A 14,604-nucleotide genomic window follows, 5' to 3' on the forward strand; every position below is an offset into this window, starting at 1 on the left:
GTTTGTGTGTATTTGACGTTGAGTTTCCACTTAGCTGAAAGAAATCTTGGGAGTACCTTTCCTTACACCTCTTCTACCTCTTCTTGTCAAAGTTCTACCTCTCAGAATGTCAAATGCTAGAAGCTGAGTGGAGGAGAAAGGACTGTGAGGTGAGCGTCAATGTAGAGTGGCCATATGTACAGATTTAGGCCAGACAGTTAAAATAACTTAACCTAACCTTATTGTCTCTAACTAACTAACTAAATAATTAATAACTAAAACACAATTCATCACAACTGATTCAGAACTGTCCTGACTTAAACTAAAACGTAATGCAACTGTTATATATCTGCTGCTGGGCTCTTTCTTCTGTCTCTCTACCTCCCTCTTTCCCTTCCTGTCCCCCCTTACTGTCCCTGTCCTCTTCTCTGTCCCCCATTTTTCCTTTCTCCCCAACCGGTTGAGGCAGATTCTGCACATTTTTTGGCCCTTTTCCATTGTGGTTCCAGCTCCCCTTGCCTCGCCTCGGCACAGCACGGCACAGTTTAGGTTGCATCTCCACTACAAAAAAAGTACCTACTCAACGTGGGCGGAGTCATCACTGCACGGTTGCATGAAAATGCGGTGACTTCACGTGATACACACACAAAAGAGTGAAAGCAGTTGTTTTCAGTGTAACTGAATCACTAGAATCAGTTAATTAAAACTATTTGTTCAGTTCTTCCTCCATGACCGGAGCACAGACTCTGTCTGACACAGTCACTGGACTGAAACACAGTGACAGTGTCTGTGATGTCGCTCACGATCAGCAGTGCTGTCGCTAAATACACCAGACTCCTCTGTTCAATATTGAGATTTTTTGTGCCAAGGCGAGGCGAGTAGAGCTGGTGGAAACACACCATTTGATTCTGGTTCTGTCAGAAATGTCTTCCTGTTAAAAGGGAGTTTTTTCTCAGGTTTCTGGCTTATGTACACTGCATGTATGTTGTGATTTGGCGCTATACAAAGAAAATGGAGTTGAACTGTCTTAACACCAGAATACAAATATGAACAGGTTTGCTATTTGTTAAGCTTTACTATAGGCATTCTTCAGATTGTCTTTATGATGTGAAACGTGATTGTAGACAGTTTACTGGTGATAGAAAAGTGACAATGTTCACTTTTATATTGACCCTAAGAAGCTTTGCTTTCACTATGTTATTCTCTGGTTTGCTGGGACAGGGATTGTCTGTGATTTAGAGCACAAAGAAAGAGAACAGTATATGCTTATGATAACCTTAAGGAACCACTAGGGACATGAATATTGTCTGTTGACTCTTCAAAGCCTTTCCAGTTTCAGCTAACCCTGGAGGTGGTCAAAATGAGAATGCTACATCCTCAGAGGAGGTGGCCTGTGCTAACTATGTTTAATGGCATCCTAACCACTGAAAACTTACAATTCATATTGCTCTCAAAATGTCAGTATCATGATCTTTGTGCCAAAGGAAGCTTTTCTAAAACCTTCCAATATATCCTCTGGAGACCATCAATGAAAGTGAGGGTTTTTAGCTAGATAATAAGACCCAGTGGAAATGTCATTGTCGGGCATATCACATTTCATAGTTATTCAGCAAGTACTCTGGACTAAAGTGGTGGGAAAATGACCGGCCACACCATATGGCTGTCTCCATGTGCAACACACACACACTGGTCAGGACACTTACAGCTTTTAGTCATACATGACTGTAAAATAAACCTCTAATCTAAAACTGGGGTCACTATTTGTCGGCTAATAGGGCGGAGATCAGTGTTGTTCCCGTTGTTTAAAAGTCTGGTTTTAAACCGTATGTTTGCAAAAGTTTAGAATCACTTTAAAACAAAAACTGAACAATGCTCATTTGCTCTATGGTTTTTTACAAACATCACTTTCCAGTGCTGGCAGCCATGTTTTCAGTGACAGTGAGCGTCTGTGTCTCAGGCTGGTTCTTCGTGCAGTGGGCAATAACAGCTCAGCATTGACTGCTGTAACTATTCCTGAAAATGAAGCTGATGCCCCAGGAGTCTCAAATCTAGAGCCCGAGGGCAGATAGTGGCAGTGAAAAGAAGGGGAGTCACAATGCAGTCATCTGAGGTCACAGACAATATATTGTTTCCATGTGACATTGTGGTAAATCCTCAAGCTCCAAACCTTGGCAATTCACCAGACAGGAAGGTCACAGAGATGCACATCACAGCAGAGTAATGGGACAGCTGGGAGTCAAAGGCGTGTCATGGAGTGGCTTCTTTGTAAGCTGCGCTGAAGACTATCACCTACATCTTGATGCAATAAGGCGAGGTGAAATGAAAAACCACTGGAAATAGATATTTAGGTCCCTTGTCTTGAACGCTTCACAGACATCCTGAGTCTAGTCAAGGTTGCTATCTTAGACAATTGCTGTTGGCAGGGAGGGATTTGACTAGACATGACACTGTAGGACACTCTGTAATGGCACAGGTCGCAGTCAGGGTGCAGAAGCCATTAATGACCAATTACAGGAGCAAAAGCAATAAAACTGCTCTCAGGAGAGCTGATGTATAGTGACTGTGGCACATCATGACAAAAGCCTCCACACCAAATCAACCCCTTTTAGATGTTTTCTAGCAACAGTAACTGCAGTCATCACATGCTGGTACTCTCCTACTCACTGTGAAGCTGCCATTATGCCACAGTCTCTGTGTATAGAGTCATACATTTTACATTACAAATTATATTACATTACATTACATCACATGTCATTTAGCAGACGCTTTTATCCAAAGCGACTTACAATAAGTGCATTTAAACATTTGGGTAGAAATAAGAGTAAGTAAGAGCTTCAAGTAAACCAAACTATGAAGTGCTAGTCATAAGTGCAATGTATACGTTTTTTTTTTGTTTTTTTTTTAATTGTTTTTGTTGTTTTCTTCTTTTTTGTTGTTGTTGTCGTTTTAGTCGAGGTAGAGTCGGAAGAAATGTGTTTTTAGTCGGTGGCGGAAGATGTGGAGGCTTTCCGCTGTCTGGATGGGGAGCTCGTTCCACCATTTGGGAGCGAGGACAGTGAACAGTCACGAGTTCTGCGAGTGCCTCTGCGATCCTCTCAGTGAGGGGGCAGCGAGCCGGTTTGCCGGCGGAGGAGCGGAGGAGCGGTGTAGTGTGGGAGAATTTTGGTAGTTGAAGACCAGTCGAGCTGCTGCATTCTGGATGAGTTGCAGAGGTCGTATGGCACACGCAGGGAGACCAGCCAGGAGGGAGGTGCAGTAATCCAAGCGTGAGATGACTAGAGCCTGGACCAGAACCTGTGCCGCCTTCTGGGTTAGAAGAGGCCGTATCCTTCTGATGTTGTGCAACATGTATCTGCAAGATCTAGCTGTTGCAGCAATGTTGGCAGTGAGGGAGAGATGGTCATCAAGTGTCACACCCAGGTTCCTGCAGTATGAGAAGGAGTTACCACAGAGTTGTGGAGGGTGATGGTCAGATCTGTGGTGGGAGAAAAAGAAACTCGGTCTTGTCCAGATTGAGTTTCAGGTGATGGTCAGACATCCACTGAGAGATGTCGGTCAGACAAGCGGTGATCCGTTCTGCTACATGTGTGTCGGAGCTGGGAAAAGAGAGAATGAGTTGGGTGTCATCGACGTAGCTGTGATAGGAAAAACCATGAGAGAGAATAACAGAACCAAGAGAGTTGGTGTATAGAGAGAAGAGGAGAGGGCCCAAGACAGAACCCTGAGGGACCCCAGTAGCTAGAGGACAGGACTCAGACACAGATCCTCTCCAGGTTACTCTGTATGTTCGGTTTTGAAGACAGGACGAGAGTAGGGTAAGTGCAGAGCCTGAGACACCTAAATCTTGAAGGGAGGATGTAAGGATCTGGTGGTTAACTGTATCAAACGCTGCAGAAAGGTCCAAGAGGATGAGACCAGAGGAGAGAGAGGCAGCCCTGGCAGTGTGGAGTTGCTCAGTGACAGCAAGAAGTGCAGTTTCGGTCGAGTGACCTGCTTTAAAACCAGACTGAAGACTGGTTGACGGAGGGAAGGTGGAAGACATAAGGTAGCGAGATACTGAGAAGCATGTTTGGAATATGGACCTAGAGTTGTCCTTACAGATAGATCTGCAGGCTCACCTGAGGCATGGTGTAAGTCTAGTGGTGTGGCAACACTAGTTTTGCTACTTTTGCAGACCCAAGTAACACAGTGGAGCTTAACAAAAGGGATGTTTCAAGGGGCTTTGGAGAGCCCGGGCCAAAGGGTTCTGGTATGCTCTACACCCGAACAGTGACCCACCCTAGTTTCTTTACTGGCAATGACAACTAACCCATTTTTCTGTTTCACCACTTATGGCCATAGCAGGGTTTGGCCTGGTTAGTATTTGAATGGGAGACCCAGGGGTTCGATTCCTGGCTCCACTCGTCTCCATGCTGATGTGTCCCTGGGCAAGACACTTAACCCCAAGTCCTGATGGCTTTGATCGAAGCGTTTGAATGGTATGAAAGACGTGGGTGAGAAAAAACACTGCACTTAGATGTGATGTTGAATGAATGGATACTGTATTGTAAAGCAGCTTTGAGTGGTCCTCAAGACTAGAAAAGCTCTATATAATACAGACCCATCCTTCTCTTCTCTTCCCCTCACTTTGCATGTTGTTTTCTGTTTTTTTCTGTGGGTTTCTGAACATGGACTTGTTGCATTCTTCTGTACACAGTTAATCATAGAATTTAAAATGGTTGTTGTGGACTAATGTAATAAGCTGCTCTTGGTGGCTTTCTCTCTCTACTCGGGGCCCCAGGCAATTGCTTGGGAGCTGAGGGCTACATGGTCAATAACAGCCAGTAGAGAGGCTAAACTGAAATGAGATGTTCTATGGGAGAGTCCCCTATTGCACAACTGCTGTGGCCTGGAGACAGAGCTCCAGCTGGAAGTAATATATATCACTCATGGCATGAAATGTAACATAACATCAAGGTATAAGACTCCTTGTTTTGTACCATTATTCAACTTTGCGTTAATAATTTAAAGTGTGTTCTTTGGTCAAAGGGACATTTTGTAATGATAAAAGTAGGTGTGGTCAAAGCTCCCTGAGTATGAAAGACACACCTTCCCCAGCTTTTGGATAGAAACCATGTTAGAAATGTTATCTTAGGATCAGATGCTAGTTAGAGTCTAACCCCTTCTGTTTTATGGAACTTTTATATTTGTGTATTTATCACAGGCTTGACATACGCAGTATAATAAATAATGTGATTATGCTGCCTGATGAAATAACAAAAATAAACTTCAGTGACAAAAAAGGCTGTTCTTTGTTTGTTGGCTGCCTTTATCTCCTTTCAAGACATGGATCTGGCATGCAGTGAATCCTAAAAAACTGATCCACTTATTGATCCTTTGAGGTTTCAGGATAGAAGGATACACAGGGAGAAGCTTTTGGAAAGAGCAGAGTCATAATAACAATAATACTAATAATACTAAGAAAACATGCATCAAACTATTCTTCTATAATCTCACTATTTAACAGAGGCTGGTGTATTCAGCGACAGCACTCCTGAAAGCCGAAGTTGAAAGAGATTGTGAGCCCGGCTCTTGTTGAGGAGGTCTTGCAGCTAGGACACATACAGAGCGTCACCAGCACACTGGTGTGAGTGAGTTAATGGCAAACTGATTATTGCGATCCATCACTGCACACGTTAACAGTTTAACGTCATTCATTTCATGCACTTTGCGGCAGCATGACGGGTGTGGTTAAAGGATTAAAGGTTCTCCACAGACGCACATCTGTCGAGAGTCAAAGGTATAGTCAGAATCCTTCAGCTGTGCTCTTTGCAGCGCATCACAGCTGTGGAGTGCACGTAATTAAGCAATTTCACAAACGTTAACGAAAGATAGAATAGAAAACTATCTTATTGCAAATTTCTCATTTTAACAAGATATTTTTTCTCCCCTTTGGTAGTTGTACACTTCCATAGGAGAGTGACAATTTCAGTGTCTAGGCAACAAAGGCTTAAGATGCAGGTATAGTGTTTTTTTATATAGTGAGTTTCCTCCAGTCTCGACCTACGGCCATTTTATCAGTGAGTGTGATCCATGGAAATGGCAGCAGCACATGTGGAGAAGTTAGCATTGAAAACCTAGAATCAATATCTCATACAACACCCAAAATTTCCCTTTAACATACATAGCAACTCTGTAGCTTCAATTGTTTGTGCTTCAAACTTGTAGGCTGCGTCTCTTTCTCTCAATACAGCCCCTCAGAGCAGGACAACTAACAGTGAGCTGTAGTGTATTCACCATAAGCTTTCCTTCACTTTTTTATACAAAGACACATGCAATAAATCTGATCTAAAACCTGGAAAGGACAATGATCCAGACAGAGCAGCCAGATGTCTGTTTCAGCACAATCAATTCCCAGAGTCTGTCCTGGATTAGTCTGTTGGAAACAGACCCTTGTGCTGTGGGGACTGAAGCCCCAGGTGCACACACATGCACACACACACATACTGGTGTTTGCCCCTCAGGGGGCCCACCAGTTCTTTAGTCATTTATGGGATCCACCCTTTCCAGTGGTTCTACACTGCTGTAAAAAATCAGGTAAGATGAAAAAAAAATCCCAATCACAGAAATCACTTCAATGTACCAAGATTTTAAACTTTTGTCTCCATGTCAGTTTTTTGGTCACTTGTGGGCCCAGTTTCTAACATACAGTACTTGTGAGGTCCAGTGTCACACACACATACACTTCTCTTGTTTTTATATCTTTGTGGGGTGTTAGGTTACTATCTGGGGCCCATTAATGGTTTCTACTGCACATAGACTCTGACTGCATTAAGGATCTATATTTCAAATTAAATACTCTTCTTCCTTCATTCCATCTCATTGCTATGATCTTACATCAACAGGAAGACAGGTTAGTAGCATGGCAATCAAATAATGATCGCACCAGCACTTAATAAGACTTGAGGCAGATATGCTATATGCCAACAATAAAATAATATCCTTTCAACAAATTATCCTGAAGGCACATGTATTTATTTTGCGAACAAGTCAGTCATCGGACTACTTTTTACACAAAACGAAAATAAAAGTTTTTTTGTCCATATATAAAAAACATAAAACATGCTTGAGACAAAATTGAGACTCTAATGCTGCAACTAATGATTACAGGAAAACAAAACAATCATTACTGCAAAGTTAACCAGATAAACAAACAAGGTAGAAAAAGGAGTATTCTAATGCTGATTTCATCTCTGTGGTGTTGTGGACTGGAATCAGTGTTTCTAGATTGACATGTTTACATGACATATTTATTCCGATCAGGCTTTTATTCCAATTGCTTGTGTCCATGTAAACATAGTTTATGAAGAACAACATCCTTTGAGTCCTCTTTTTGTTACAATCAGCAGTCTCACTAAGTCCGTTACACTGGACATTTAAATTGAACAAAAACCAAGGATTGTTTATAGCCAAACTCAAACACGGAAGTCTACAACGTACTGTCATTCATATTTGGTAGAGAAACTTTTAATATGTGCTCAGGATGACCCATCTGCTTGGTGTCCCATTGCAAACATTCAGGTCTTCAGTGACAATCAATCAAAAAATGAAACCATGAAACTGAAGTCCACACAACATGAAGATGTTTTTAATACTGACCTGTCACAGAGGCTCATCAGTGACCAATACATGCTGCAACTATGCATTCCTTCACAGGTAAGAGATAGTTCTATGACTCCATCCTCTAAAAATAAGCGCTGTGAAGCATCCTGTCAGTCTTTGCTGTACCAATAAATAATGTGGACCACAAAGGTCAGTGTATCAAATATTTTGTGTACACATCTGCCCGTGTATTGTTTCACAAAAAACATAAAAGATGCTTGAGACTCTAATGCTGCAACTAATGATTACGGGAAAACAAAACTGCAATCATTACTGCAAAGTTAAACAGATAAACAAACATTTGACTTTGCCAAACATGTACTTGTTTAATGTGTTGTTGACTGCTAAAACCACAGCAGCTACTTTAAACTACAGTACATTTCAAAACATTTAAACAAAGTATAGGACCCAAACTGAAAATGTGTGTCCATACCTCTGATCGTTGAACTGCTTTCATTAGAATTTTCTTCTCATGGTAGTTATTCTATTTTTGATGAAATATTTGACTGCTTTCCAGTCTCTTTTTTGTAGCGCTTGCGGTTCTGAAGCAATGCAGCGCTCACAGTCCGCTTTACCTGGAACATCTTGCCTCACAATGAACTTCTTCAGGTGTTTTTCTACTGCAGCAATTTCCTCTGGTGTCCAACGTCTCACAGGAGCTTGCTTACCTAAGTAGGCAGAAAGAGATCACATTTTGATTAAATTGATAATTTGCAGAGCTGTGATCTGTAGCTCACAAGGCCACTAACTGCACAAAACGAGCTTCCACTCTGTTGAAAGTAAATTCTTCCAAATTTGTTTGCTGATCGTAAACTTTTAAGTGTGACAAATTTGCAATTAACTCAGGAAATCAGAAAGGGGGCAAATACTTTTTCACATATATATTCAAACCATTGTCACACATTGGGTCTTATTCCCTTTCTGGGTAGGAAGCTATGTTAGGTGTATTAAGAATTCAGAGACATGCTTTTATTCAATGATATAACCATCAACATTATTATTTTTTAAGGCAACCAATAGACCATTTTCACTAAAAACAAGGTAAAAGACGTTAAAAGCAATTGAGTGGCACTGGCCCAAAAGAGGATGCAAGTCCCAAAGCTTACCTCTCTTTCTTGCAGACACACTCTGGTTTTGGACTTGTGATGTGGAGGTACATTCTTGCAGGGATGATGTGCTGACCTCATCTTCTGACCCCTGTTGTCCTGGCATACTGACATCTAGAACAGGAAGAACTTTATTAAAAGACATAAAATATGAAGAAACAGTCAGTACAGTGATTATTTAATCAAATCAAATTCTATTTGTACAGCCCAAATTCACAAAACACATTTTGCCTTGGAGGGCTTTACAATCTGTACTGCCAGTTTGCGTCTGCCTTTAGTTCACTGCAATTTGAAGGCAGAAATACTCAGAAATGAAATGTCACACTTACTTTTCTGCTGATATGTCCTGTAGCATCAGAGAAATGCCACATAAACAACATGAAAAACACAATTTTCATCGGAGGGGGTCTTTAAAGAGGAGTGTTCAAGATCAATCTTCTTTCATCGTTCAAGCTCACCTGTTGGAGACACTCTCTGGTTTTGGACTTGTGATGTTGAGGTACAGATGTTCAGGGATGACATACTCTCATCTTCTGACCCCTGTTCTCCTGGCAGAGAAATGTAATATTGTTACTATACTTTGACAATACAGTGCATCATAGAGTAGATTTCAATCCCAGACCCCTGTCTTGCTGAACCAGACTTGCACCCCCGAGACAATGTACTATATTTTGTATCCTTGTCTTCACATAATGTCAGGAAATAGTGAATCAGGGAAACCTGAAAATAAAATACATAAATACATAAATCTCCATGACCATTCATCACATACCTTCAATGTCCTCTTCTAAAGGCCCCTCTATGCCGATGGTCTCTAAAATATTAATTGATATAATATTATTGAGTTGGAAAGCTGAGACTGTGGGCAATCTGGCAATCAAGAGCAGAAAAAAAATACAGTTTGTGTATGCATGTCTAAGTTTGACACGCATTTTTGCATATGTAAGGTCTTACGGAGGAGGATATGATTTTAAACTTGCAAATTACCTGCGTACAATTCAATTACTTAAAAAATCCAGTTTTAGTCACTTACTGAATGCTGAAGACTAAATATCATATATTGCACCTTTAAAATATAAAAAGTCTTAGTACCATTCACGTCAACTTGAATTTCATCCAGGCTCTTTCCTTTGTATTCTCCTAGGCGTCCCTGTTCCATTGCCAGAAGCACTTTGCTGATTTTGGCCAACTGGAGGGTGCCCTCCGGAAGGCGGTAGTGCTTTCGGTGGACAGCAATATTATGGCCAAGGAAGTCTGCCAACTGATCGAGTTCTGTGGTCTTAAGGTTCAATACAGTAGAGAGGGTGGCGATATGTTTCCTTAGTCTTGTTGATGTTAATGCTTTAGGATTTTCAAGGTGATCACATTCGTTCACAAACTGCCTTATGCAGTCACAAGCCCTTATGTAATGGACAGAGTGAGGTAATGCAAACAGATATCCATTTTCAGACAGCACTCCACATTCTTCTCTCTTCTCAGTCAGAGCATCAAGTGACTCTCTCATGATTGGGGTTAAAAGAACTGGAACCTTTCTTCCTCTCTTTCCTACAATTGTAATCCTTACAAAATGCTTGCACAGCTTCTGTTCAAGCGGTGTAAGGGCCAAGCTAACATCACCATGTGTGTCTGATGTGTCCTTTGATAGATACGCAGACAGAAGCATCCTGGACACTTCCCCTCCTCTCCGCCGGTTAAACAGTACAACTTGTGTGAGGGTAACTTTTGCAAGCTCCTTCCAGTTTGATGGTGATGAGTGTTTTTGCAGATCATTCAAATGTTGCTGCTGTTTCTCAGCTAGATGACAATGAAACTTTTGAATATCTTGTGTGAAAGGTAACAGTAGAGGAGCATTCCATTTGGTCTGGTCAAGTTGAGTTAATGCTTGGCTTGCAATGTCAAATCTCCAACTTTCTTGATAAAGCAGCGCAAACTCCTCAGCATCTTGAGTAGCTTGTTTATCTTTCTTTTTCAGGCCTTCGGACTTGATAAACATGGCCAAAGAATACAAGCTGTGTCCAACCTTGCGAGCAAGAGACGGACATTGGTATTTGCCAGTTTGCTCACTGAATCCAGATAGGCTCTTTGCAGCAGTGACCACCTGACTGTACTGTTCAGGTTTTATGAGTTCTTGGATGGTCTTCACATGTGTAACTTGTCTTGCTTTCAATAACAGCCTGCCAAGCTCTCTCAGTTTTTGCCGAATATACTGGTGTTGACTGACCACCTTCTCGTTCTTCCTGAACAGTCTGTAACCATATTCAAGAATACAGCGGTCTTCTTTAATAGCAACTGCAATCCTGTCTTGATTCATAACACTTAAGAACTTCCAATAAGCATCATTAAATCCAGGTGGAGCAGGTTCAGCGAAAGCACACAAAGATAGAACACGAGTTTTACCAGGTTTACTACTCTCAGGTTTGAAGTTGCAAACCTGAAAATGCCGCCACATTGCTCTTCTTGAGAACAAACCATAGCAGTGAATACAATGTGCAAATTCCTGTCCTTCAGATTTTTTCTGTGGTTGCTTCCATGGGATGAGTTTGCCTTTCTGTGTCTCCAAAACCTCACTATTGTGCTCAAAGTTCCCCTTATTTCGTATATAGTCCAACTGCAGTTTCCTTTCTTTTGAGTTCTTTGGCAAACTGAATGCTTTTGCAACATCTGTTTCATCTTGGTGTTTACGCCACAAGTGCCTTGACATTTTCTGGACAAACTTTCTGCAATAAAAGCAGAAATGTTTTTTGTTGTAGCTTCTAGACCCATCCATCTTCTTTAATACTGGATTGACATACATAGACTGCTCTTCTTCCAGGGGCATTGAAACACTCACATCCTTTTTAGAATATGTTGCAACTATTTTCTTTTCATTACCATCAACTCTGCTATTCGGAAATATTTGTGTGGGGTCATGACCTGTTTTAAAGGGTCTCTTCTGGCTAAAATCAAGCTGACTCCGACTGGAAGACCTGCTTCTTTTCTGCTTGGAGGACTCACTTCCACTCTCCCTGGGCATAAACTTGCTCCGACTGGAAGACTTTCTTCTGCTCTCACTAGATGCACCTTTGTTCCTTTTTTTATCTTCCAGGGTTAATTCCAAACTGCTATCACTTTCTGTGCTTTCGTCCTTGGGACATGGAATGTACTCATCTTCACTGCCAATGTTAGAGTTATCTGATTCCACAAGAGGCATCTGAATCTTTAAAAATAGAAAAAAAAAAATGTAACTCATTTTGTAACATATTAAGTGTAAACAATCTGAGTATACTTTAATTGTATATGCATACAGCGTGAAGATAAATTCTCTATGGAGCCTTCTATACTGAGTATTTTAAGTTGAAGTAAGTGTAAAGAAATAGAAAGACATACTGCTAATTAATGTTAGACTTAAACTTTTACTAAAAACTAGGTATTGCCATTTTCATTTACTTTAAATGAAAAGAACCAGGAGGTCTGTCTGACCGTTAACATTGGTTCTGCCAGCGTTTCCAGTCAGACACGATCATATTGCATGTATTGCACGGGTTAGAGTATCAACGGACATGAAAATTAAGGCCCGATCCGACCCAGTTAGAGTACATAAAGTCCAAGCCCCGGTACTACACCATTGTGCATACAGTTGTGAGAAAAAGCAAATATTGCCTATATCCTTCATTAAAACCTTGAAACAATTTGAATATGTCATATATACACAATAAAGCATCAAAATGATACAAATACAAGAATCAATTAAAGACTTACAGGATGGCGAGAGCATCTTCTCAGCCTCTGTGAATCCCTTTCAGGCTTAGAAATCAAAGTGCCCTCTGTGCTGTCATCACTTGAATCGTAGAGACAGCCAGCAAAATCTTGTAGTCGATCCATCTGCAAAGGGAAAACATGAAGATATGATTTTCCCTTTTTGTTGACACGATAGAAAAACAAACTGCAGGGAAAAGTGCCCATCAGCTATGTACTCATACTGTTTTAAATAGATTTTAGGAGCTTACCATAATGCTTTTTGTGCGTCTCAGAGGTGGAACAAGTTCATCATCTGATTGCTCTCTGGAATGGTTGTTTGGAGAAGCCTCATCACAGGCTTCTTTCAGAACAGTTTCATCTGAATCGCACAAATGACGAGAAACCTCTGGTCCACTGTCCATCTGCAAAAAAAAAAAAAGTATGTCAAGTAGGGCTGGGCGATATATCGAATATACTCGAAATATTGAATATACTCGATATATTGAATATACTCGGTATATTGAATATACTCGATACATTAAATGTACTCGATATATCGCGGCTTGTTGTCTGTGTGATGTAGAAAATGACTATATCATGAAACTTGAGTGTTGTGACGCATTTGCTTTCAGCCGCTGACATTTAACTCCACTCCTCTCAAATGCTTTCTCGTCTCTCCCTCTCACAGACAGACAAAACAAGAGCACCTAGTTACATACGTCAGTCTGATACGTGCAACTTCACACGCCCTTGCCCAGCAGAGGAGGACAAATTCATTCCGAAGATAACAGCACATGATCCATCGTCTGGTGGTGGTTTGGTTTCAACTTAAGGCTAAGGCAAAATATCGAGATGTATCGTGACATGGCCTAAAAATATCGCTGTATTAATAAAAGGCCATATCGCGATTATTAACCTACGATTTTAGGATTGTTAAGTAGTTTTGATCATGACATGATCTGACCAAAAAGCTAAATACAGTAAAGAAATGTAAACAGTGGCCCAGTAGACAGTGGAAGTATAACAGCTTCATACAAGTCACCACAGATATTGGTGATGGATGCGTCTACAATGTCATTTTACCTGTGCGTTAGTCTCATCCGGCTTTGATTCCATGTGGAACATCTGAGGTAGAGGGCTGGTCTCTGTCTCTGCTGCTGCAGGAGTCTGAGGGTCTTTCACCTGAAATTTAGATAGCAGACAAGAAGACAATTAGAACACATTGTAAATTTTGCTTTCAAACTCATAACAGCTCAGACAGTGTGCAATTACAAATGTTAAAATCAAACTTGAGATTATGTCAGGTTCTGGACAGTGCCATAGGAACAGTTTGAGTGAGAACCACACGGAAGGGCCCCACATGGGAGAGACTAGATACATACGAGTGGTGTGTTACAGTATGTTACCTGGTCTCATTGAGGAGAGACGAGAGAACAAGTGTGTTTGTGACATAAAAGACCCCATAAGGACATGACTGGAAACATGCGTGTGTGTGTGACATTTACTGGCCATTATCACACCACCCAAAAAGTAATCCTGACAATGTGAACATTGACCCATTTTGAAAGAAGAACAGCTTCATACAAGTCACCACAGATATTGGTGATGGATGCGTCTACAATGTCATTTTACCTGTGCGTTAGTCTCATCTGGCTTTGATTCCATGTGGAACATCTGAGGTAGAGGGCTGGTCTCTGTCTCTGCTGCTGCAGGAGTCTGAGGGTCTTTCACCTGAAATTTAGATAGCAGACAAGAAGACAATTAGAACTGACAGAAATCACAACTGTATGTGGAGACATTTACAGGCTAATAAGGTTACCTAATGGTTAAACAGTTTCTGAAACAGCACAGACCTTCACACTGAGAGCACAACATAGTCTTTCTAAAGGTAGTAGGCACCTCTCATAACCTATGATAAGGATTTACAGTGGGTCACATTGTAAATTTTGCTTTCAAACTCATAACAGCTCAGACAGTGTGCAATTACAAATGTTAAAATCAAACTTGAGATTATGTCAGGTTCTGGACAGTGCCATAGGAACAGTTTGAGTGAGAACCACACGGAAGGGCCCCACATGGGAGAGACTAGAAACATACGAGTGGTGTGTTACAGTATGTTACCTGGTCTCATTGAGGAGAGACGAGAGAACAAGTGTGTTTG

At 41.1% G+C, this 14,604-nt stretch overlaps 1 protein-coding gene across 1 annotated transcript; it reads right to left on the bottom strand.

Annotated features, from left to right (window-relative positions):
- Positions 1 to 8,195: 8,195 nt before the first annotated feature.
- Positions 8,196 to 14,179, bottom strand: LOC122784608. Its single transcript, XM_044049943.1, has 10 exons — positions 14,076 to 14,179; positions 13,527 to 13,625; positions 12,713 to 12,865; positions 12,465 to 12,587; positions 9,819 to 11,922; positions 9,499 to 9,540; positions 9,185 to 9,274; positions 9,056 to 9,072; positions 8,727 to 8,840; positions 8,196 to 8,288 (listed from the first exon to the last, which is right to left on the bottom strand). Exons 1-10 carry the CDS (start codon positions 14,115 to 14,117, stop codon positions 8,271 to 8,273), a joined length of 2,802 nt encoding a protein of 933 aa, XP_043905878.1. The 5' UTR covers positions 14,118 to 14,179; the 3' UTR covers positions 8,196 to 8,270.
- Between the last annotated feature and the right edge of the window lie 425 nt (positions 14,180 to 14,604).

The sequence above is a fragment of the Solea senegalensis genome, linkage group LG17, assembly GCF_019176455.1.
Source record: "Solea senegalensis isolate Sse05_10M linkage group LG17, IFAPA_SoseM_1, whole genome shotgun sequence".
In the NCBI taxonomy this organism is placed as follows: Eukaryota; Metazoa; Chordata; class Actinopteri; order Pleuronectiformes; family Soleidae; genus Solea; species Solea senegalensis.